At 40.5% G+C, this 26991-nt stretch overlaps 1 protein-coding gene across 1 annotated transcript in view; it reads left to right on the forward strand.

The window, feature by feature from the left end:
* The first annotated feature begins 22201 nt into the window (after positions 1–22201).
* The window catches only part of TAFA1 (TAFA chemokine like family member 1), a 227168-nt gene continuing 222378 nt past the window's right edge, over positions 22202–26991 (forward strand). Inside the window, exon 1 of the mRNA XM_059823360.1 lies at positions 22202–22319. Coding sequence (XP_059679343.1) covers positions 22202–22319 — 118 coding nt within the window. The remainder of the gene's footprint in view (positions 22320–26991) is intronic.

Below are 26991 nucleotides of genomic sequence, written 5' to 3' on the forward strand. Positions count from 1 at the left end.
CCCTGGCACACACGAAGAAAATATTTGCTTTTATACAACAGTGGAAGTGCTTTTTCTGTGGCTAGAATAAATTTCCTCAGTCTTTCTATAGTGGATACTAATAACCAAAGTGGCTTTGTTATTGCCTAACAAAAGGCTAACATGCTTTAGCTTTAAAAAATCATATCTTTCCTATTGTCCTTTTCATCTCAGCCTTGTTTTCTGCTATAGTTAATTATTTTCCTCATAGACAAAATAAACCCCATTAGTACGAACAAGGGAGATTCAGATTAAGGGCTCACAGAGGCTTGGATCTTAATGTTAACTGTATTGTGTGAGCATAAATTTATCAATTTGGGATTAAAAATTAATCACCAAAAATGTTTTAGGAGCATGATTCATAATCAAACCAAAATACCAGGATGTTTATTTGATTCCATAGAAAAGACAGATGTCTTTATCTTAACTCTATGGGAATTGCACTGGAAAATGAAAAGGAGTGTGTCTTTAACAAAGCTAAATTTGAACCATCACATGTGATAATTTCATTTCTTTTTTTGCTTCTTTCTTTGCCTTTCTCGGTGTGACATGACTCAGACAAAAATAGCAGGATAATATCACAGATGTTCCTTTACACCAATCACTGGTTATTGCTTATCCAAATGATGTTTTAATACAAACACACAACTGCTCCTTCTGTTTCATTGCTGTCAAAATTTTGTTTCAAATTTAATAAATGGAGAAGTGTGAGCAGATGTGTCATTGACAGTTTGCTTTCTTCACTGGGCTGCATGGCAAGCTCGAGGATGTTAGTCACATCTGCATTTTTAGAATATTTAATTCTGTGCCTTTTTCACACAGTCTGGCACTCCTCAGTTGGCTGTTAGGGCCAGTGCAAATGGGCTACGGCTCTGCAGCAGATCTGAAAAGCTACTGCAAGCTCGGAGCTGTACAAAGAGTCAGCACCCATCGCTAGCTCCTGGAACCTCAGGTACCTCACTGGCTTCTTGGAAAGCATTGGGTAAACTCACTTTTCCAGCCACAGATGGTCCCTGAAAACCTTATTGATGATTGCATTTAGCCCAGATTTTTCCCAGTGTTAGACATACTATCGTTGCATCCCTAACTGCTGCGCCACTTTGGTTTCGGTCCCAGCTGTGCTCTGGTAAAGCCCAGGATAAGACTGGCTGCCAAAATCAGCTCAATGGGAGTCTACAGCCTCTGGGATGCATGGGTCATCAGAGAAAGGGCATTTCTTGTTAGGTGGAGGTTGTTTATGGGCATATTGCTGTATGGTGGAATTTGGGCAGGAGAGTCAGCTAGATCCTACTAGCAAGAATCCCCTTATCTATTGAAATGGGTAGCTTATGATTCTGGGAACCAGGCACAGAGAAATCCCAAGGAAGAAACTATCTTAGTATAACAACAGCTGAGGCCATAAAACACCATGAAATAAATATACTTGATAAACATAAAGTGAAAAAATAGTCCCTCACTTACAGTTTTTATGTGATTTATGTCTTTAATTTATTTAAATCAGTGACCCATCAAATGCAGACACAAAATTAGAAATTCAGCAAAAATTTCAACTACCATAAGGAAATACTGAGTTTTTATTTGCTCTCCTCCTGCAGCTGCCTCTCCGTGTTATATGAATTTATCTCAAAATGAAGCACGATGAAGAATTATCTTGCCAGAATATTATTGATCTGTGATTTGGGTACCAGGCTCAATACACTGCAGACACAGATGTGAAAGAGACAATTTACTCCCTTTCACCCCCAAATTTTTCAGAGGGTACTTCATTTCAGATATATAAATCTGTAAGCTTTTCATTGCAGTTTTGTGACCAAATATATGCCACTTATATTACTTATGGGATTTTTCAGTAAACCAAGAATGAGTCAGTATCCTTGTATTAATCAGATGGTCATGGTTTGAAAGCTGCTGATATCCGTGTCACATGGCCCAAAGGGGTCTGTGAGGCACTGAACTGAAGGGTTTTCTTTTTTTTTCCCTTTCTTTTTCTTCCCCATTGGTTACAGTGGGATTTGGTTCAAGCTCAATAAATTCAACAACAAGTACCGGATCTTCAGCTGGTGTAAATTTCACACATTTGCTTCAAAAGCAGACGCTGCCTTTCACGGTGGGAATTTTCCTGCTATCTTGGGTATACACAATTTGCAAGTGCTGAAGTTGGAGTGTCTGGCTCTGTAACTTTGAAAAAGATACTGAGATTTTCCATGCTTTTCTGGTGGCCATACTCTGAACTCCTCCCTTTTACTGTCTTCATTGTTGGCATTCAAATACTTGTTCTTGTTCCACAATGATTACCTTATTACATTACCTATGTCAAGGGAAAGCTTTCACATTCATGATGCAAATTTTCTGCAAGTGATTCTTTATAGCTATGCTCAGCTCTGTGCAAAGATAGAGCCTTCCTGAGGGTCCATCAAACTCTGCTCTGTGGCATTCTGTGATGGTCACAGAAATTTCTTCCTGAGCATGATAGGACAAGATAATAGAATGAAACTATGATGATTTCTGCAAGATAAGGAGCAGTAACTGCTACCTGTTGTACCCTACCATACTGTACATCATGTGAGTAGTACCCTATTATTTTAGGTGTATCTGTGCAATCTCAGTCTAGAGGTATGTGCTATAGCCACTAAGCATGGACCTTGGCAGGTCCACATTACTTCTCATGAGTAACCCACGCTGATAGCAATAGGAGACAGAAAAGGTATGCTAGTTTGTCAGTTATGCCAAAAGATAACACAGAAATATTTAACCCATGTTCTAGCATGAGTTCAAGAACCTTTATGGGCGTAAGGTGAGTTACTGGAAAATGCACTCTACCTGATCCTTCTCCAGAGGATGATCAAGTAGTGGCTTGCAAGTCCATTGCCCTGACATCAGGTTTTTTTATTGCCTTAGAAGCTTTTCTGAATTTCCCTTCTGAACATGCACGGTTCCCAGGCTTTCTGACCACATGCTCCTGCTCTATTGCCTGGTGTCATGCTGCTGTGCTGACAGCTCCTTCTACAGCTCTGATAGTGATGAACAACCAGCATGGCATGCAGCTATGTCTCTGCAATTGTTATAGCCAAGTTTAGATGTAGATTTAATCTGTATCAGGCATGGACACTCCCTGCATTTGTGTCTTATTAACAAGATCCCCTGACAGACAGCATACGCCAGGTTTTTCCGAGTCCTGGGAAGATAGATGATACCAGTATAACATCAGATCCATCATACTACAAGAGAAAGAGATCCATGATATGTGATCTACTCTTGGTAAAATCAAGCCCCACTCAAACTTTCTAAACCAATATGAACTAGTAGAATGATCTGATAACAGACCAGCCCTTTACATTTTCAGCTGTGATGCTTTTGACTTAATACTAGGACTTCAGAAGCTGAATTTACAGTACCATCAAACCACAGCTCCAAGAGGAGTCTATAATTCTCTTTCCAGTGTCGTCTCTACTGACCTCAAAATGAGACTTACTTTAGCCATACTCCGTGGATTATGGAGCCCTCTAATGTTAAGAAGCTGCACTGGGTGAAACGTGTCCTCCACAGCTCAGCTCCTCACCTTTGAGCTCGTTCAGGGTGTGGATACTGGCAGATTCATTATACTGTGTTGAAACAGGATAATATACTTTATGAGTGAAAGACACGTATTATGTATGCTTACTCTACGTACAGACTTCCAAATTGTGCTCTTGTTTTTACTCTGATTAACTGCTGACTCCAGTGGTACTTAATCAGGTCTGAACGCAGCATTGTATCTTTAAGAAATGGTTATTTTTCTTATTATAGATGTTTTTACAGCCGTGGTGACATACACTATTCCATCAAGTACTGATTGGAAAATAAGGTAAATAAGTGCTCTATGTTGTGTGACAATTTTCTTTGCAGAATAAATACAAAGCAAATTTCTGGAAGAAGCTAGTAAGTCAAAGTTAGAAATGAAAGCCTGCCAAACCCTTAAAATTGGGAAAAATAGGTGGTTACCAAAGAAACAAAAAATATGAAAAGAGAGCCATGTCACTGAACCTCAAACATTGTCCAATTGCCAAATTAAATTAAATTGCAAAATTAAGCAGTATTAATAATAGAGAATTTAGCATGTAACAATGAGAAAATCTGTAATAATGGCTTAAAAAGCCAGTCTAATTTTCCATGACCCTACATAAGCCTAGTAATACTCATTAGTGTCTCCATGAATTTGTTAAACCTTCTCAGCATTGAGAAAACATGACTTTCTTCAATTTGGATTTGTTTGCATCTAAAACTTTCATATCCTGTAGCTTCCATTAACTTATATTTGTAACATATTTGAGGATTAAGGAAACGCATTATATATTCCACATCTCAATAAGAGTAGCTAAATAGTGTAATCTAGCACATTTCTAAAAGCAATCAAATGGACAGATCCCTGCCCTTTTAAGTAAGCAAGCTTGCCTGTAAGACAAGCATTCTGAATTTCATAATTAAATGAAAAATTAGATGAATGCAAGTGAGGCTATGAGTTGATGCAGCTTGATTGTAACAACAGGGTCATTAATAGTTATTAATGATAACTGGGATAAACTGTCAGATACCATCCATGTGTAACTAGGTAGACATGAACAAATGATTAATAACTGTGTCTTAAAGAAAAAGAATACTTGGCTGAGTCTTTGGTGAACTTGCAAGCTAGGAGAGTAGATACAATAAAATGCAGAAACAGGGGATTTGTTTTAATTTTGGATATACTCTATTTGAATAAGGAACCCAGCATCACACAATGGCCTGCCATGGAAACAGCGATGTTACGGATTTTAGAAGTTGCAATGAAATGCCCCTTTTGGCCTCGAAGCCTATATTCACCCCTGACTAATTTCATTATGCTGCTCAAGTTGACATACTGATTAAAAGAAAGTCATTCCATTTACTGCTCCTTTTAATCATTAGGTAAACATAATACGGAGTGCTTGGTACATTTGGTAAATATGAAGTAGATCAGTTATTACTCCTCAGGTGCTGATAGCGCTATCATAGTGGATTATCTCCTGGCTTATCAGCACCCCGTTCTGCCATATAGCAGCTTCCTGAAATTGCAACGTTGTAAACAAGAGGCCTTCAGGTATTTGCTTTTCTCTCTTTCAAATATACATAATCACTCAGCAGTACCAGGATGGTTAAATTATCCTTAGAGCCAAATGACTTTGAATTAGGTTTCTTTTCTTAACTACATCAATCCCCCATGCACCACTGATACACAAAAAGATCTTCTTTTCTGGGGCCACGTTCTGCCACCCACTTCCAGACCAAGGTGGATGTAGTGCATAAAGCCCCCTCAATAGCTCATGCTGCTATACGCAGATTACACGCTTCTCCAGATGAAGAGATGGCTGAGTCTGCTCACACTGATGTTCATTTGATGGCTGTCAAAGAATATTCTCCGACGCCAGTGCTGTCACCCCTTACTGAAGAGGGACATTTTCAACTTGCATGTTTGACTTGCTGTTTTCAAGGCAGGTGAAGGCATTGCAACTGCAGGGCAGGGTTTTGCAGAGCACCGATATAGATCTAGCTCTTCTAAAGCAATGGGAGCTTTACTATTGATTTCCATGAGAGTGGAATTAGAGTATAGCTTTCCAAACGTCTTCTGTGCAAAAAATGCAGAATGCATTTTAAAATTTAGGGATGACATAATGAGGGCTAAGATAAGCTGAGTTGGATCACTGATGAGCCTCCTTCCTTTTGTCTCACTTGTGGCCGTGGAGAACCCCTCCTTTTCTTGCATTTGCACTGGCACCACCTGATCTGAAAACCCAGGGAAAGCAATGGATAGGGTGCACGGACATGGAGGGGAAGGCATTATGGAACAGGCAGTGTTTTTCCTTGGACGAAGCTGATCATTTCCTTCAGATCCACAGAAGTATGGAGCCTTGCTATGCTGCCTTGCAGGGGTACCACACAGCAGGTTAAATCTGCTGAAAAGGATGTTCTGTCATTCTGCAAGAAACAGTCTCCAAAGGTCCCTTGGGCAGGAGTTTTGAAAAGCTCTAACTTTGAAAATTAGTATTTTTCAGGCAGCTCCTGTCATATTTATTATTATAATTACCACTACTGTTATTGGCACTTTTGCCCACAGTTGCTCATGCATTTTCACAGAGCTAGGATAAAATTGGAACCCAATTAATTTTTCCAATCTACCCTCACACCTCTGAAAACCAAAAAATTCAGAAGTTGTCACCAGTCTGCCTATTATTTTGTTTGCTGTTTCCCCCCTGAACAGTGGCATCAAGATGAGATTATATTTGATACCTTGTTGTAATTTCTCTTTGTTTTATGTTGGCAAGACGCTGATGGCTCGTTGCAAATTGGAGTAGGCTCCCAGCACGTCAGTTGTCTGGACAAACTGCAGGAGCAGGTTAGTTGGGAATAAAACCTCCCAGAGATGTAGGTTTAATACTGTTTGCATGGCTTTCCCTCTTCAGTTTGCAATCATTCTGACTTCAAAGAAGTGTTTTACAAGTCCCTATATTGAGAGCATTGTGGAGAAAAGTCTTTGTTCATTCTTCCCATCAGCTACTCACAGAAACAACCTCACAACAGTTGGTAAAGGGGAGGGAGGCGTTATTGTTCTGATTCCCTTAAAACAGCAACACCTTGCAAGAGTGCAGGACAATTGTGGGTGCCATGATTTTTTTTCTATCATGCTTCCTAGCTTGTGTATTCCAGTTTCATATGTCCTCACAGCTGTGATTTTCCATGGGCGTAATTAATATTTTGCCTTCTGAATGCAGTGAGATGCATTTGCTGGTCTGTTTAGAGGCTGAGCCAGGAAGCATTGTTTCTCACTCAGTAACATTTTAATGTTCTTGAGGAACACTGATCTATTTGTTAAGATTTTGTTCAAATAACACCTCAACCAAAACTGCTATAACTCTTTTCACATGAATCTTTCCAATGGCCTTGTTTTAAGCATGAATTTTCTTCAGGGGCTGTTGTATTTACTTATTTGTTTATTATTAAGGACGTTACAGATTGAGAAAAATAAAGGCAAGCAGGCAAACCTGCAGACTGCTGAGCTCAGAGACTTGTATCTTAATAACAACATACAGTGAGGTGTAGAGTCTGTTATTAGGATAAAAGTCTGGCCACGAATAATGACAAAACTCTCGTGGCCTTCAGGAAGATCAGCATTTCTCCAGTGTCTGTCTTGTAAGAGCAGAGGTTCTCCTTCTTTGACTGAGCCTTGTTTCTAATTAAGTCACTATCAACACTTTCTCTGACTTCAACCTCATTATGAACTTCATCTGTTTTTTCCCTTCGGATAAAATTAGACTTCTTAAAATGAACTATGATTTCTACAGACATATTCTGGTTTAGATGAAATTACCATTGAGTAACTAGGTATTTTTTGTCAAAAAGACAGTAAGATTGTGGCACTGATTTTACACTGGTGCTGAGAAAATTTACCCTTCAGGTCCATGTCTGAGTCTCCTGTTTGCTTGATTCATTGCAGATTTTTCTCTTATCGGGTGAGTAGTTTGACCATTTGATTTTATTGTTGGTTTCTTCCCAGATGCCAGAAGTACTGAGTATTTAAATATATATCTGAAGTTCAGCAGGAAATTGAAAATTGATTCTCTACAGCAGTTATCTGAGATATGGTTCAAGTTCTTGCTTCAAGTTAGCCAGAGAAAAGAGCTGAAGCAGTCTCAGAGGAATGCCAGCTTGGCAGATATTCTGGAGTGATTTCTGTGGCACCTTTGAAGAGAAATTCAGACATTATGCATTTTTTTAAACAAGTCTCCTGTTTACTGTCAGCCCTACTAAATAAGCATGGAGGGTAAGAAGAGAACAAAAAGGATTTTGAATTACTTGTGTAATATGCAGGCACCTTTTAGTGGACACGTAGGTGATGAATTGTCAAATAGGGTGATGATCAGATTATGACTCCTTATGATTTTCTCTAGCTGTGCTGTGGCATGCCCACAGGCTCCAGTCACAGCCCAGCCTACTGGTGCTAGATCTCATACATGTAGATAAAGGAGGTGACTTCTGCCCAAAGTACTCACCCACAGATTGCACAGATTTCAGTAGGAGTCAGCGGGTTGGACAGGACAAAAAGATATGAGGACACAAGATGACAGACCATTGCTGGAGCTTGGCTAGCCTCGGAGATGGACATCTGGTGTGTGGATGGCATGTCCCTACATGCACACATCCACTGCCAACTGGTGTTGAAGACCTGTGGCTCGACCTCTGCCATGAAACTGAATTTACTCTCCTTTAGTTTTGCAAACAGTTCCCAAGGCTGCTGAGTACAGCTGAAGCAGTGGAGTGCATTCCAGTAAAGCTAAGTGCTTACTGTAAAAGGAAGTGGCATGACATAAAGTCATATTTTTAATAATGCTTCTATGAAAGGAGGTTGCAGAGAGGTGGGTGTTGGTCTCTTCTCCCAAGTGACTAGCGACAGAACAAGAAGAAATGGCCTCAAGTTGCGCCAGGGGAGGTTCAGGCTGGATATTAGGAAAAATTTCTTTACTGAGAGAGTGGTGAAGCACTGGAAGAGGCTGCCCCGGGAGGTGGTGCAGTCACCATCACTGGAGGCGTTCAAGGAACATGTGGATGAGGCATTGTGGGACATGGTTTAATGGGCATGGTGGTGTTAGTTGATGGTTGGACTTGATGATCTTACAGGTCTTTTCCAACCTTAGTGATTCTGTGATTCTGTGATTCTGTGAATTTGATATACTAACAGAGATATACTGATGCGAAATTATAACCTTTGTCATTCTGAGTTGTATATAAATGAATGGTTAGAACAACATTTAGGTGCAGAGTTTAGTGATGTTTTTTCTCAGCAAAATCAATGAAACTAATCTTGGGTAAAATATTTGCAAGAATATAAAAGTGACTTAGGCACTTCGCTGCCTAAGTTTAAGCTTGCTTCAGCAGCACCTCCAGTGGTAGCCTGTTAAATGTTACTTGGACCCCAGAAGCTGTGATATGCGAGAGAGCTCAAACCCCCTTTTATGCTCTGTAAGCAGAGTGAGTGCAATAATGATTCACTATTACAGGCCAGTGTTAGTTCAATACGGATTGATTTGGTTCTGTACCTTTTTGTTTAAAATGCATTTCCACACAAATGGGTCTGGTGTGTTCAAACTTCCTAAATAATAATTCCACCAAAATTCTGCAATAAATAAATTACCCTCAAAAATCTACTGGAATTAAAAATAAATCAGCAGATTCTGTCTTCAGCAGCAGCAATAAATCCTTCCTCTATCACAGCATACACTGTTTACATTTGCCTGGGGGCTCTAAAACATTATGAGATGAAATGATTTTCCTGTTTCTTGGTGTCTGGCTGCCATAGAATTTAAGTGTTTCATGAATTTAATTGTGAAGAGAACAGTTTAACATTTTTCAGCCCCCTGTGGGGAAATGGAAGGAGGAGCCAACTGGATATTATGCTGCCTGGAAAATGATTCATATCTAAAATTTAGCTATGATGACTATATCAGGTGAGATTGAGAAGGCCAGTAAATGACCCCATGTCCATTAAAGACCCACACAGACTGTCAAAAGAAGGCTTTGATATCACAAGTAGGGCCTAGCCTTCTGCTTGTAGTAGAATTTCATTCCAGGTTGCATAAATATCTTTATTTATGCAAGATTAAGCCAATTTTCAGCATTTTCCTGAAAACCTATTAGTTGCTTTCAGGCTCTCTGAAAGCTATCATATGTCATTGCGTGAGAATTCATCTGTCATACTTTGGAGAGAGAGTTTATATCTGTAGCAACTAAAAGCTTGTAAAAAGGCAGTTGCAATCTTTTGCTGAAGCATAGATAGAAGAAACGAAAACTGCTACTGCTTCTTAGATGTAAAAAGAAATCTTTTTTTCAATGGAAAATATTGTTCTGGCTTACTTGATTACTGAAATCAAGGAAAACATATAACTTAAGTCTACCAAACCACTTTTGTGCAATCTAGGGAATGAGAGGATTGCTGTACAAGCTGGAAAAAAAGCAAAACTACTAGTTGCACCTCCTTTAAACATACACCCCTGTATATTTTCATTTTCCAATCTGTATTTTCTTTTCTTGGTCCTCTTTTATTCACTTTCATGCTTTCCAAGCAATATGTGAAGGATTTCTGTGCCATTGTGTATGCTCACTTATTCTGACTTCTCTGCTTGGTGCACAGAAGTCAGGGTGTGACATGAACAACAATTTGATGTACAGAGTCTACAATGCCAAAAGAATCTAGTATTTTATTCAGAAGCAAATGACAACAAAATCTTTGAAAACCTGAGAAGAAGGTGGGATAGTAAAAGGGATGTGTGGGAGAAGAGGAATATAAAAAAAGGATCAAAACAGATAAATTTCAGCTGGCATGAGATAACATACTCCTCAGTTTCCCAGAGTTAAATTTGTAGCTTCCAATATATTTTAGTGATGGATCCCACATAGCAAACTTAACCTAAATTATCCCTTATAAATTTGTTTTCTAAGAAAAAAAGTAGAATTATATATCATCTTACAAGTTTTGCTAATGTGCTTGGTAGTGAAGCAAAATCAGCAGTAAGACAAAGAGTACTGCTGACAATTTAAGTGAAGAACAAAATCAGTCAAGTATAATGTTCATCATTCCTTATTTACTATGATAATTATTTCCTGACATTCTGCCCTGTGATGTGCATGGCTTGCTTTGTTCAAGATGTTACCCACACTATTTCTTTGGGAGTTGTCTTCTTCCCTTGCCACCAACTTAATACGCATGCTATTAGTATACATGCACGGAAAATGAGTGCTTCAAAAGTTCCTGATCGGCCCAGCACCTCTCTACGTGCATACCGGATGACACAGAGAGAAATTAATCTGCTTCCAGGGACACCCACTGCACGAAGCAGTGCTTTGGTTTATTAAAGCAACTGCCTGGATACGTGTTCAATAAATGTTCTTTATCACTGAAAATTAGCAGTAGTGTGAATGGGTCTCTTGAACTTTGTAACTACGGTCAGGGTTAAGACTGACAGAACCTGAGTGTTGGGAATTGGAAGAAATAAAAGAGTAAATCTGAAAACAGAGCAGACTGGAGACTGGAGCACTCCGGCATCTCTCTTAGGGTGGAACTGTGCATTAGCAGATGGCAGCCTAAAAACAATATGTGCTGAGAGAGCTTGAGATGTATGGCAAGATTTTCAACACCTACGCAAACGTTCAAAAGTGTATTGTCTGTCAGGGGTGGTGCAGGAATTTACAAGTTGCTTTTGTGTGGATTTCTGAAGCTATTATCTATATACGATCAGCTATGAGATGTTGGAGGCAAATTCAAGGCAAATTTTTAAAAAATGGAATATGAGAACTAGTCATAATATTAAACCATATGTTTTGATGTGAGCATTGTAAAACACATATAAAACAGCCCAGACCCTTCTTATTGGTCGATCACGTAGCAAGGTTGCTTCTGAGAGGCAGCAGAAAATTGCAACTGAAGAGCAAATCGTGATCTTGCCATCTGCCTGGAAGGAATTGTTATATAGGGTTTGCTGTCAGTCAACCATCCAACCTGTTTTGAAGCGAAGGCAGAATGGTATATCATTTTTTTCCCATGTTCATTTCATGCACTAATTCCTTACTCAGAAACTAACCATTTCCAGCACTAGTAGAGCACACGGGGCTCTGGCTGCGGCTCTCTGCCCAGCCCTGCAAATGAGTAGATGAGGTGTGGAGAGTGCTTGGAATGTTTTGCTTAAATAATGACAAAGGCCTTAGCTATGACAAGGAATTAAATCTTAAGGTATTGTGTTTGTTAAAGTGATGGCATCAGGGAAGTATTGGCTGCTGTATATCGCATATTCATATAATTCTCACTTTTTTTTGTTCCAGTGGAAGAACTTTCCTTAATCTCTCTTTTCCACCTCTTTAAGGGAGTCTTTTGTGTTGCTTTCTAATTTTTTTGGTTGGGTGGGTGGTTTTTTTTCATGAACATAACTGAAGTTAGAAATTGTCCCTCTCTGCCTGCTTTATCTTTTAAAGGATTTTCCTACAAACTCTGGGCTTTGGATTGCACACTAGCGTATTTCATCCATAGTCAAATTTCTTTAGGTAGCACCCCTAATCTGAGGATCTCCAAGCATGCTAAAATAGGTGTGTGAAAGCTGCACTGTGCCCCTACAGAATCCAGGGCATTTTAGAAGTAATAAATTTAAGATCACATAGTGAATCCATTATAAGAATTCACACTGCAGGGGGCAAGTAGCAAAGAACCCTGTCAATTTGTTAATGTTTTTCCACCACTGGCTTTCTTTGTGATAAAGTGGAAGCAAATACACAGGTCTGCAAATAAGCTATTTGGTCAATCCCCTAGTGTAATATAAGAGCTGAGATTTCCTCTGCAGCTGCGGCCAATGCAGAATTAGTAGACTTTAAAGTGCTATTTTCAGGGTAGCACCTGGAGTTACAAAGACCAGAAGTGCAACACTGCAGAGCTGAATTGGCTCTTTGCATTTTCCTTTTGCAGAGGTGCCAACCAAAGCTTTCTTTCCAGAATAAGACGTTTCTGAGCACAGGTGCTGGGTCATGCCAGGATGTGCATTTGATGTGGGCTAGAGCACCCAGGCATACCTGGGTGCCTGGAGACATTTCACAGCCAGGAGAGGTATTAAGCTCATAGCAGAGCACCATGCAGTGTTCCCTAACACACAGCACAACTGTCCCGGCTATTTCCCCAATCAGCCTGGTTGTGCCTTATCACTGGGAATTACTCTAACCAAAAATATTTTGCACCTGATAGTTTTTTGAGCCTTCAAATCAACTCATTCCTGTGCCAGACTGTGAAGCCTTTAAAGGCTCAGGTGTTTTGAGCTTATATAAAGCTCCCATTCCCCCAGTCTGTAGAAGGAGGTGAGAAGGTTGTGGGGTTGCCTGCTCTAGGAGTGGGGGAAGCAGCCAGAAATTTATAGAAAGATGTTTTTTTCAGTTAGGAGAAGACAGAAACAAGAGCTGAACCTGCCTGTGAGCTCAGACCTGTTTTTTTTTAAGGTTGGTGCTTGGGAACTAGGCTTTTGGGGCTGGTGGAGTGGTTCCTGCTTGTGTTCATGGTTTGTGCTTTGGGTTTTCAGGGTGTATTGAGGAAGCTCTTTCTTCTCACACTGATGGGAGGGGTTGGGGTGGCCAGGAAAGGGTTGATGTATTTTTGAGCTTTGGTCTGTGTGGAATCTTTCTGCTATGGCTTTTGGCTGCTTTTCCTACTAGTTTCCCTCTGCCAGGAGAAGGTGGGAGGCTGACTGGCTGGACCAGGGGAGAGTCTGACACAGCACAACTGGGAAGAAGATGGAGTATTGAGCTGGGGGTGACTTGCTGCAATGCTACAGGGAGAAATTTGTTTCCTAGATAGTTCTATTTCTATGCTGATATCTGAAATATATGAACTTTGACAGAAGAGGCTCATCTTAGCTGCTGTTGAAGTCTCCTTTTTTTCATTACCTGGAGATAATGGAGACCTATTGTTTGTTAAGTTTAACTGAAAGGTAGGAACATAGCAAGCCTAGAGGGAATGAAGACAGCCCAGTGACCATGTCTGAACTTGCCGTAGTGAATTTGCCTCCCAGAGTGTCTCAATTGCTTTGCTTCTGTTGGATTTATTTTATTTATGTTGTGAATATTGAAAACACTTGTACCTTTGTGTAAAAATTGACTTTTCAGCAGCAAAAGTAAATACTAAACTTGTGCTTGGGGACTGATATTTGACATGCCAAAACTGATAAATCAAATACCAAGTGTCCTCTCTGACTATAGGTACACTAATTTTCAGTTCATGCACTTGGGCCCATGATTTGTCTGCTGTAGATGGGTCTTGCATGTAATGTGGTTTTAGCTGGTCTGGGAAGGCAACTGCAGACTGATGATAGTTTGTTCTGAAACTAGGAATATTTCAGTAGTATTTCATGTAATGGGTTCAACTAGGCTAATATAAAAGAATGTCTGGGCTGAAGTGTCTTGAGTTTGTGCTGTGCAGAAGTTGAGAATCAATGAGAAGAGGAGATTCTGGGTTTTCAGATCAGGATGATCTCTCAAGCTAATGTATAGCTGATAAAGCATAACAGTATCACTACTTGACAAGAACACCATGACCAGCATCACTCTGGGGCTGTTTTAACTTAAATTTCTTCGCTTTCTGTTATCTCTGAACTGAAACTAACTAAACAACTTGTCTCCATTATATGAAGGTTATGTTTACCTGCCATGATATCCCAAGCACAGTCATGTTTTTATGGTTATATTTTGAATATATTGAGTGTTACTGAAATTTTGTTGTATGATAATGTACTGTACAGATAATTTGTCTTGTTAATCCTTAGCAAGTACTGATCTCATTGGCTAATGGCAAGTTATAGATAAGGGTTGAGATTTTTTTGTGCGTTGTCCTTCATACTTGAAAAATAACTAGGACACAAACTTTTTGATATAAACTTCCTTGACAAATATAGATGTGTTCTTTTTTCTTTCTCGTCTCTCTTAGGCATGGAGAAACTGTAAGAAGCAGCATGTTGCCTTCCAAACACAGTAATTGTGAAGACTAGCCATCCCTTTAACAAGGAATAGCAGCACCTATAAGGTAGGCTGGGAAAAATAGCTGTGAAAATCTTTCCTTTTGTGCTTTGCTCTCACTTCTCCCTGCTTTTGTCAATATTGAGACTTGTTATTTAATTCTTCATTGTTTTCCAGTACAAGCTACTTATGGTGCTCTTGTAGTTTTGTTTTTTTCTAATGGCTTTGGCTGTGCCATCTTGCTGGTTGGGTCTTTTCTGTATGTTTGGGCGTGGAAGATGGCTGACAAATCTGCTGCTTCTGCCAAGCAAGGTTGGTGTGGCTGAGCTAGCAAGGAGAGAGGTGTTGCAGTGATGTGGCATGAGATAAGAGGGTAGGAAGGAGCCACCATGTTTCTGGGTGCCAAGTGCAGCAGGTGGAGCTTCTCCATTCAGTGTGTTGCTCTGTTCTGTGGTGTTCCCGTATCCTCAGCCAGTCCCTTATACCTATCTAGCTGCACCCATGCTGTAAAGAGAACAAATTTCCCAGCACCCTGTACTTGAGGTGGGACAATAACTGTCTGAACCAGCCCCTGGGGTCCAATGGGAAATTTTTTCTCTGCATATGTTGTTGTTCAGCTCTGCTTCTTTAGGCTTTTGGTATATATAGTCTTTGTGTTTGGCTAGCAGAGGCTGTGGTCGCAGCCAGATGCATCACCAAATCTTCCTTTGTTCTTCCTCCTTACCTGGTGTAGCTTTCTGGTTGAGCTTTTCATGGTCAGTATGGTTGCCTCTAGGAAATCGGTGCATCTTTTCTTGCCACTGGAAAAGCTAAAGGAGACGAAAGCCTGACAATACAGACTAAAGGATTTAATGCTGTTGTAGAAGACATAGGAAGGAAATTAAATGGGTTCAGTTCAGTCATTGAGGCTGGACCAGAACTCCTTCAAAAAAGAGAAAGTGATGGGGACCAAGAAAGGGAAGTCTCAGGGAAGGGAAGGTTTTCCTGGGAACATACTGAAAGTGCTAGAAAGAAAGTAAAGCACCACGGTGAGCATCTGGCTGAGCACAGGGGATGTGCATATAAAATGTCTAACATTGCTACATTCGTATGCGTTGAATGTAACATATAAGCCTTTGTCTGGGCAAAGCTGTGTCTACAGCTGATTTCTAGGAAGCCCATAGATCTTCTGATCTCCCTATGCCAAAAGAATCCTGCTTTAGTGTTTGTGTTCCCTGTTCTGCCAGGGAGAAAAACCAAGACCTAGAAACACATGGGGAAGCTTGGGGCCCTGAATGAGGATTGCTGCTTGGCTGGTTTTATTCTGGGCTTCGTGCTTGTTGTTCAGGCTATTACATGTAGGACAGATCAATCTTCTCATGCTCAGCTGCTGGTTTTCCATGTGGGCTGGTTTTCAATGGAAGACAAACTGCATGGGGAGGTTAGGGGGCCAAGCAAAACTTCCGCTCTGTCAGATTTTAAAAAACTTTCCATAAATGTTGTGGACATCAGACAAGAGAGTTGGTAATTTGGCTTTCAGTGGAGGTAAGGTAAAACTTGCTGTTAGACTACACTTGGCTCACCTGGGGTAGGAACATGTAGGTACTGCGGAGCTGCAATGTGCACTGCCTGTTGCCCCGGCAGCAACCAAGACTGAGCTTGGGTCTATAGGAAAGAGCTTTGTAAGGTGGGTGGAAGCAGCTGGGAGGGATGGAGAACACAATCTGTGAAAAGCAAAGCTTCATTGTCCCAGGAGCACTAGAACTAATGAGCTTTGCATTTCAAAGGTGGTGAGCCTTCTTCAGACCCTGTAAAATACATGCCTGGGATTTGTCATGTTAAATCTCTACATGGGGGAAAAGGCGGGTGTGGGAGGAGAGAGGCAGAGGAGAAAGCATGCAGAAAGCAGAGGCCAGAAGCACTTATTCGGGTGCAAGTACCAATCTGCTGTCTGCATGAGCCTGCCTGAGCTGTATATGCTCTCCTTCTGTGTGCACAGAAAATTGTGATAAATAGAGGTTCAGGCAGTGGAGAGCGTTTATTTTTATTTGCCTATTTTTGTCATTCACTTGGCATCTCTAGATAAATGGTAGAATCAGAAGGAAAAGACTGTTCTCCTTGTGAATACAATCCTTGTGTGTGTGTGTGGCAGCCTCTGAGGCAGTTTGATGCCTGCTGACCCCTTGCAACCTACCTTCACCTTGGAAATATCATGCTAGTGCAATGGTCTGCTTTTGGCAACCCTGCCAGGAACCCCATGGAGTGTTTCAGAGCTGTGGATGGGCAGGTTTCCATGGTCTCTGACTAGGATAGCTCAGGTCCTGGTCTCTGTCCTTTCTTCTGTTTGCCATCAGGTATCAGAGTGGAGGTGGAAGGACTTCTTTTGACACTTGATCTCCCAGCAGCCAGACATAGACCACGTAACCCAAAGGCTGTTCTGCCCATCTGCAGGGCCTGGATCCATCCTGCTTCAGTGCTGCAGAGAGCTGTCACTGCACAGGATGGTTGATGCAACCTTTTGCCCCGTCTCCCTCTTCTCTAGAAACAAACTGCTCTTGCAGACTTCCTTTCTGAAGGCAAAGGATTTTGAAATGTGCAGACTGTTCAGCAGTGTCTTATTTTTCCTTCCTATTTTCTTTACAATGTGTCAGTTTTAGTAGCCCCACATCCAACACATGGGCCCATGGGCACATGCAAAGCATCATCCCCTTCCTGTCAAAGCCAGTGACTCCTGAAGTCAGGAGGCTAACCAAAGCATCAGGTGAAGATACACTGTGCCTAGCTCAAAGCAGGGTAAGAAGAGCTGTTTCATGTTTTGTTGGTCCACTGAAAGTTAAAATTGGCAGCAAAGACATCAAAGCAGGTGTGAGGATGCTTCTGCAAGATTTGCCAAGGACTTCTCTGTTCCTGTCTGATGCTGGGAGCCAGGGCAGGGAAGAGACTGCAAGTGCAACCTGTTTAATATTCTCTTCTGTCCCTCTGATCTCCCCCCTACCCCGCAGAAGCAACATGTCCCATGTTTCTGCAGAGCTTGTCCTGAGCAATAGCAGCATCTGTCAGGGGTTATGGTGGCATTAGCCTCATGGAGCTGTGAGTTAGCAGAGCTTGGCAGAGTGACAGTTCTGCTGTACCTTACATAAATCTGTATCTGGCATAAATCTGTCTCTGCCTACTCTGCCAAGGTGTGTGGTCACAATTTGTCTGATTCCTCCTGCTGTCCACAAGGCCTTTCACTTTCCTAGAAGATTTTATTTGCTTCTTGAGGGTCCCTCTCCTTCCTCTTTCTGTATACCTCCCCATTCCATATCTTTTCCCTTGTAGTTTCCCTGTGAGCCCTAGAGGGAACATTTCTTGTTAAACAGGTGTTACTTTAAAATAAATTCCATCACCTGCCCCTCCCAGGTGCTGCAGAAAGCTCCCCTTATTCCCCTGGCAAGAGGGAAGGTCTTGAGCCTCCCTGTGGCTTTGACAGCAAACCACAGCAGCCCTCCACCCACCACCTTCTGCTATGGGCTGCACCTGATCCCAGGTCCTGGTTTCTTGCTCGTCAGTACTTAATTGTGCTTGGTGTGCCTTGGTTGCCTCTCATAAGCTTTTTTGGACACTTCTAGACCCTTCTGAGGCTGGAAAGTAGCAGCAACTGCCCCAGTTCTTGGACTTCTTCCAGTGTCTAAGGAAATTTGTGGGGAAAACAAGAAAACCTTTGTTAAACAGAATGTTGTATCGCCAACCATACTTGTGCCATGTGTGTTCATACTAAGCACCTGAAAAAAATGTTGACCTCTTGAAAGAATCTCTGGTCACCACAAGGCTTGTTGTGATCCACCCTCTCCTCCCCGGCACTGCTCAGGGACCTGATGGGAGCCATGCTGCAGTGGTGGCCCGTGGTGTGGGGACAGTCTATTTGCCGGTGCTCTCCTGTGTCACTTTGTCACCCCCGCCCCCGATTGCTTTATTGTTTCAAGGCTGTAATAAAGAGCTGCTCTGAGCACTGTGGCAGGGACCAGTGTAATGTTCCTGTTGGTCTGCAGGGCCAACCTCTTAATATGTATTACCCAATAAAATACAGTGCTCCAAAGGAGTGTATGGTCTGTCAAGTAAACTTGTTGCACCTCTCTGTGAGAGTCTCCACTGAGATATATATCCTTGGGTGCTGAGAAGAAGGTGCTTGAGAGTAAGGGTACTTATTACTGTTATTTACTATTGTTTGGTGTCTGGAGCTGGTAAGCAGCGAAGGTAGTACACTCTTCTACCACAGGTTATCAAGGGGTGTGGGGGGGAAATCCCATGTTGTGTTACAGCATGCACCCTGGGCTCTTAAAATGGAAGTTTCTGTTTTGCCTTCCAGCCGCCTTTCTTTTGTAGGCAGACGTGAGAGCCATAATGCTAAGTGAATGGTATGTACTAAGTCTATACAATGGCTCTTTAAAAAGTAATTATACAAGAGGGAGAGGAAAACACTCCATTCCTGTAAATGGCCACTTAAGATGTGGACAATAAATACACCAGATTATTTATTACAGTTATCTGGGCTTTAGCATTTAGGAGGAATAAATCAGAGCTCTTTCCCTATTGTCTGCCGAGATATGTCAGAAATGGAGTTGGAAGGAAAGATTTCACTTAGAGTTGTGCCAAGGTTTTGGAAAGCCCATGGGAGTGTGTAGGAGTCTCCTGCCCTCCCCTGTCTCACCCGTGGTTTTTGTTACTCTTTGCCTGCACCACCCCTCCCCGTTCACAAGCATACGCTGCTCTCCTGTGAAATGGAAGAGAGACTCCCTTGAGTATCACTTCCCTCTTGCGAATAAGTGCAAGAGCAATGCCTGGGGAATAAAGCCTCAGCCAGCAGAATTAACGCATCTCCCAGATTGCTCATTGGGTATTTAGTCCTTCACCTCTCCAAGGGCTTTGCCTTTCCATCAGCGCTCTTCCACCCTCCTCTGCCCATTCATACCTGCTCCTCGCAGACGAAACCAGCTGCTCTTCTGCTCTGTGCAAAGTCTGAGTGCCGGTATTTAAATGCAGCTCCAGTTGCTAAGCCTCGGCGACTAGCGGAGTCCCTGGCTGGGGCGTGCAACCGAGGGCTGTGTTGCTTTAAGGCATGTGATACTTTCCCGAGCAGGGATGTATTGAAATAGGCTACGGTACTTACAGCATCGTATAGCAGCGTACGTACAGCTGCCTTACTCTGCACTGCCAGCGCTGGAGTGAGGCTGCTCTGTCGTTAAACATAAACTGCTCCTCATCCTTAAGTATCCTGGAACCTGCAAATTATCTCAAGATCACTTCAAAGGTCTCATCAAGCAGAAGGTGATGCTAGGAGCTGATTTAAAGGTGAAAATGAGAAGGTTTCCACCCCTCAAACCTTGGCCACTTTTCTGACGGCAGAGTCTGAGAGCTCAGATGTCTTCTTTACTCTGGGAACAGGATTTGTAACGAAAGAGATTTTTTTTTCTTTTAATCCTGATAAAGAAGATTATTGGGAAGCTATTTAAAAATCCCTTATTGTGATACAGATGGATTTAAAAAAGTATTAGATCTTTCCAATGAACACTAATAGAGTGCTCTGCTCTTGGTTGGATTACTCAGGTAAGAAGCTTCTTTAGGATTTAAGATTCAGGAAGCAGATAATAAGTGGGGGAATACTTACTGTTGTGTTTCTTAATAATGATAAGATGATCTGTGTGTATGTGACAGCAGTTTGCTGACAAACAAGTGCATGAAGAAACGTTTGTAAGAAATGCTGGGTTTTGAGCAAAGGTAGTTTGAAATGGTGTAGTTTGAGGAAGGTTTTTGTAAAAAAAAAAAAGAGAAGAAAAAAAGAAAGCGCAGAGCGCTAATAATAAAGCCTGAGTGCGTTAAGTCAGTCTGCTGTCCATGTGGTTAAGAATATGATGCCCGAGGAAAGACACAGGAGCATTTAGCAGGCTGTGGAAGTTTGGCTTTGCTTTGCTGTTGGGCTAGGATATTTAAAGTTCAGCTTAAGAAAACTTAAAAATCCCTTTGTGAGGGTCACCTTTCCCTCTTACCTTGTTGTATGAAAAGTGTGGGAGCACCAAATATGACAAAAGGCATTAATTCCTGAAGACATGTGAAGCCTACTGGGAGCTCCCTGATCTGAGGGGATTGAATCTATTTTGCAAGATAAATAGGTCTAAAAAGAGAGGAGAAAAACTACACCGTATACTGCAAAGTAAACAGTTGGAAATGAAATTAATTGTATGCGAAGCAGTGCATCAAACACTCAATATAGAGAAAGGAAGAGCCTCATGGTAATCAAAATAATGTTTTGGTATTTTCTATTAATTATACTTGTCAGAGTATGTGGTTCTTTTCAGCCAATTAAACTTACAGCTTCCCAAAGACTGTGTGCTGCTTTAAAATCAGGGGCAAAATAATATATTATATGCACATGTTTTATTACCACTGTATTTTACTACTATTTTAATATTGTTAATTTTCCCACTGCAGTAATCCCCCTGATATATCACATACAGACTTTTTATTTTTTAATTTTATAAGGATGTGATTTTCTATGTGAGAGATTTAATCTTTCAAAGTCTTTCTTGCTCTGTGAAAATGATGTTCAGCTGATTGGATTATTAGATAGAAAACAGCATCATGTCATTGGCTGAATAAGGAGAGTGCCTGAAGTTTGATTAATTTGGCAATATGAAATGCAGCAGAAGGTGTTGTTAAGGGAACTGGACGATGTGTAGCGTAGCTGAGCCTTGCAAACCTCCTAATCTTTGCAGGCATTGAGAAAGAGCTGTTGAAGTTAAAAAGTCAGAGGGAAATTTAACCAGTTGGTGCAATAATGAATACAAGTATGAAAAATCAGTTGTCTGTATTGGATGGCCAAGTATGCCAGCACTGGGAGACAAAGAAATTGCTCTTTCCCTTTGCAATAGGAATCTTTTTAAAATTTTGACACAATCTGCTTTGTGAAAAGATCACATCTTCTCTAGAGGACGTATGAAATTTAGTCTGGCCATACTCCAGTCCCTTTACATGCACAGATTGAACAAAAAGAAGCTGATTTCATCTGGGGATTAGAACATAATTCTGAGAAACAATTACTTCGTTTAGCAGACAGCATCATGATTAAAAATTAATGCTCGAAAAAGTCAGAACAATAACCTGTTACCTTCTAGGTCAGTATTAGCCTTCCAGTCTTGGGGCTGGAGTATTTTTGAAATGCATCTCAGATACCTGATGATGTTGTATGCCTATCTATAATGTGTTTAAAGTAGTTTTGATACTGCCTGGACATCATGTTTTTTTTAGCTGGCCATGTGATTTTTTTTTTTTAATTATTGATTTTTAACTCCTTTGTAAATTCAGCTACGGACCAGCATGGGAATATTTTCCAACCTTCTGTTTACATTGGTTTTGGTTTTTTAGACCTCAGAGCATTAGTTTCATTCTTAACACTGAATTGTTAAAGTTATCCAGGCTCCTGTGTTGACATCTTGTTACCTCAGCTGTCCTTTTTGGACATGACCTTTGTATGACAACTGCCTCCTGCAGAGGAGAATAATAACCCAGAGACAAAAGACATTTAGCAAAAGGAGTAAAAAAGAAAAAAATAAAATTAAAAATACAGTTGTAATGGAAGCTGACTATTCTGTGTGCTGTAAGGCAATGGATAATAATGTCTGTCTAATATTTTGTTTAGAGAATGGCAGTGGTCTCTGCAATGTCCTGGGTCCTGTATTTGTGGATAAGTGCCTGTGCAATGCTGCTCTGTCAGGGGTCCCTCCATCACACTTTCCAGCAGCATCACCTGCACAGACCAGGTAGGACTGAGATCAGCTGTGGGATGCCATGAGATTGCAAGCTTTCTGCCTGTGCTTATGTCTGTCTTGATAAATGATTGAATAATGATAAAATCCATTTTGTCATTTAACTTTTATGAGTTTCTTGCCTTTATATTGCACAGGATCTTTTTTTGGGTGGGTCTAATGTGTTGTGCTTTGCCAATCTGATGTTGGAATATTCATCCTTTAAGGTCATCTTCTAACAACTTCCCAACACAGGAATCCCATTTTGGATAACCATTTAGTTTCTCTGTTTCTTTCTCTGTCCTTATTTGTATCCCCTTCTCCCCATTTCATGCAGTTCTGGAGTGGGTGTATAACTCTGAAAGACATTGTGACAGCACAAGTTTAGATAACTTTGCTGTATCTGACCCAAACTGGACATGGATTTGCTACTTAAAGTAATGGCACCAAATTTCACTCATACTCATTAGTGTTTACTGGAGGTTGGGTGTTTGCCTTAGCATAAATGAGAGAAAGTTATTCTAAGGTTCTCAAGTTTACATCTGAAAACTGATGGGGATGCGAAAGTGCAGCCCCGAGGGGTATTTGGGACTGTCTTTCAATGGAGTTAAATGCCTGTAAAGACAGAATAGATCCCACAGGTTAGCAGTGGAGAATGCAGCTCGCTTTGACTGTTGTGATCCACAGGGACTGCACATTAGTAACTTCATTGTGTTTTTATTAATAGAAATGGATCATGTTACTTTTTCAACTGTTAATTGTGCTTTGAAGAGTATGTGCCATGTTAAAGATTGAGGAGTTGGCATATTCTAGCACAGTATTATCATCTGGTTAAAATTAGATGGGCCAAGAATGTCGCTTTACAAATTTGGATGGGAGAGGTTTTAAAAGCTTTAGAAATGAAAGATGGAAAATGTTAACTCAGTGATGAATCATTTAATAATGTGGCAACTAATACTTTAAGGTATGCCATTAGAGTGAAAACAGACGGTCTTGAACTGCAGGTCTTTAGCAACCTAATGACTCAAAGTTTTCCCAACTACTTTCCTTGTCCAAAAGTCATAGGTATGTGCATTGTCTTGCTTTCTTGTAATAAAATACACATAGTATGAAGAAATAGACCTAAAATCTTTGAAAAGACCAGCTCTCGGTAGCTATGTTAGATGATCAGATTAACTAATGGTGTTATGTTTACTAGATGGCACTCGAAGTTTGAGAGTATATGAAGTTTGAGTGGTGAGGTTCTTGGGAATTTCAGGGACATGAACAAAATATTTATTACAATGCAATTGCAAGTAATGCTGCCGGTTATTTGAGTCTCTCCCCCAGTGAAGAAAATAGGGAGAAACAGCTCAGCTAAACAAAAAGGCAAAAGGAAAATGTAATCTTGTTTTGTAAAAATCAGTTGAAACAAGTGACATTATGAGAAAAAATGGGCAGATTCAGAGCTCTGCAACATTTGCCTAAGCTTGAAAAATCACCTTTTTTATGAAGCAAGAACAGCAAGACACTGAACGCATACCAAGTGTTGGGGAAATGTGAAAAATGACAAAATCTTTCACTTGGAGATGTGATACAGATAGAGTGAAGGCTTTACAGCTGCCTCATCACCTACTTAGAAACAGCCAAGCTTTCCCTCCTGCGAGCCTTTCTCAGGCAGGTTCTCTGCACCCTACATGAATAAGATTGATGGTGTTCTGATCCCAGGCAGCCAATTTCAGTCTCTCAAGAAATAATCCACTACATTGACAGATGAGTGGAATTTGACATGATGTTCACCTCGGATTCAAATTGTGCTGCACCTGGGAAGTGCCAGCTAGTGAGCGTCCTTTAGGGAAACTGTTAGAGACTTTGGACAATTTCTGCTGTCACAACAGAAAATCAAGACGGTGTTTTTCATAGGGCCATGAATTTGCACTCTGCCAACTGAATGTGAAAGGTTGTACGTAAAAGGGATAGAAATACGTTAACTAGCAAACTGAGTGGTTTTAATGTATTCAACTGCAGTCCCTGAGCATACCCTATTTTTCATATTTATAATATTAGGAATGCGTCATTTACTTTTAGTTAGTCACTGTGTAAGTAAGATTAAAATGTTCAGCCAAATAAAAGTGAATAAAAAAATGGATGCAGATGAGCCAGTGCATAATTTCAGTAATTTAATATTTGGTATATGAAATTTCAACTTATTGAATCATGGCAAATATAGCTGTAATCAATAGCATGCTCAGCATACCTTTTTCTTTCAGTTCGTGATCTTCCATAGATAATGAGATGCTCTAAAATAAGAGAACTTGAGATGTTCAGCTCCATTGTGGGGCTACTTTGGTACAAGATAATTAAAAAGTCAGGTTCTACCCTGTCTTGTGCTTTTCATACTTGATGAATAAGAGTCTTGCAGAGCACAGGAAGGTGCAGGTAAAAGATAAAATGCTCATGGAGTGTATTTAGCATAATAAACTTGAACTGAACTCAGTGGATTAGCACAGTAAATATACTCATCTGTATTACTGCGGTTAATCCAGTTTTGAAACCTTGGAAATCAAGGGCAGTATATGAAAAGGTTAGTTTATCATCAGAGATTTCTGAGCTTTTTCTTTTTTTTCTGAAACTTTCTTAAGCAAGTGTCTGAATGGGTTGAAATAATTTCTACACACTGTCCAGTCACAAAAGTTTAAAGCTTCCTTTCAGTGTAGTATAATTTTTAGTTTTATAATTCAATACGACTTTATTCAGTTAGACAGCTTAGCAGAAGGTATGAATCTGAAAACAAATGTGATAAACCGCTTTACGTGACAGTATTTGTAATTGACTATAGCTTTATTTTCTATGAAATGTTGTCACGCGGGCACAGATAGTAAGGGCATAGTAAATATTGCCTGAATAGAAGATGGATGATGTGTTATTATTTGTACCTGTTCAAGAATTCTTTTTGTCTCATTAACACAATGAAAAGTTTGAATGCTGCTGTTAAGTACCCTAAGGATTGGTGGCTGTTCCTTTTGAGTCTGATAGGTGAGGTGGGTAGAGTAGATTTTCAGTCATCTTTGCTGGGATCCGGAGGAGACCTTTGGAGTAAGCTAGCTGAACAACATTGCAGTGTAATTCCCCTTGAATAATACACATGGCTTTCTTCAGGTTTTTTATGGCTATATTTCATTTTCATGAAAATTATGTTAGGCAAAGGACGTGTGAAAGCATTCACAGGAAATAACTTTATGTGAAAACAAATCTTCATTTTTTTCAAGCGTGTCATTTCTGTGTGATTTAATAAGAAACAGCAGTAATGAGAAGACTTCCACACTGGCCGTTTTAGGCTCCGAGATACACACAGCTGTAGAGCTGTTGAATTGGCCTGAGGATTAGAGTGGACAGGTTGTGATTTGCAGAGTTAGCTGAGTGCCTGTGATACTCCGTTGATCATCTGATTGACAGGATTGACCCTGCCCAGAGGTAGGAAGTAGGTGCTGGCATTTGGCAAGACAGCAAGATATTAACAGAGCAAATGATTCAAGTTGAAAAGATAAAAAAACAACACCCCACCCTCAATTGTGCAATTCTTAGTAAATTTTCTGGCTTTGCATAAATGAGGGAACTTTTGGTCCTGGTGAGGACCATCAGCTAGTACTGAATCGCAGTGGACAGCACTGGCCACGTGTTGCTTAAAAATACAGGAAAGCACATTGGATTCACCTGTAAGTTTGTGCAAAATAATTAGATACACATTAAGGATGCTAGGTTAGTATTACATACAGTGTAAAAATGTAAGGCAGAAACATGTACCTACTGTAGCAATGCTGACATTTGCAAATAAGTTAATTAAAATAGGCCTATTCAGAGAAAGAAATCAGGGACTGAATCAAAGCTGGAGTTGTATGTCTGCTAAACATGAAGTACATTTTATGGTGACAGTAGTTAACGATGTGCACATTAAAAATCATCTCAGGAAGTGGTTCTCTGTACCTCATATTATGAGGAAGAAAATCAGTCTCAAAGTAATTCTGCACAAACAAACAAGCAACTTCAACCTAAAGATGCTCTGAGCATGTTTGTCAGTAGACAGCATTTTGCAGAAACTTGAGTCTGTGGCTGTGAGCAAAAAAATTTTAGTTCAGGTCTTGGCTATTCAGTTCAAAACAGACTGTGAAGAATGTTGGTCTGAATCTAATTCCGCAAGGAAGTGTAAATAAAATAAGTGTTGTTACTTTACAGAACAATTGAGGTGTATAAGGTGAATTCAACAGTTTTTTGTTCTTGGTATTGACAGAAGCAAGTGTAAGACTAGGTAGTTAATATATAAATGTATATAGTTTCTATGATTAGCAAGAATTGTATTCCATTAATCAAACTGTGTGAATGCTAACTGTTTCCTTCAGTATACAATGTCCAAATTACCATGCAACAACTTAGCCAGTATCCAGCAGATCATGTCATGGGCATGAAAGCTGACAACTGGTGTTTCTTGCTGTGTTAATTAAAATGAACAAATTTATAAGCTTTAAGGCCTGATTCAGATTTTATTTGCATCAGTAAATGCACAGGAAGCACTGTGTGTATCCTAGTTTGTTCATGATCAGAAAAACCTGCTCACGATGAGCTATTCCAGTCACTCACTGGAAATCATCTCTCTCGTGATACCTTTCTGTTATATACCTCTGGCCTTCACAGTCTGTTCTTGAAAATGTGA

Source organism: Gavia stellata, chromosome 12 (genome assembly GCF_030936135.1).
Source record: "Gavia stellata isolate bGavSte3 chromosome 12, bGavSte3.hap2, whole genome shotgun sequence".
NCBI classification, from domain to species: Eukaryota; Metazoa; Chordata; class Aves; order Gaviiformes; family Gaviidae; genus Gavia; species Gavia stellata.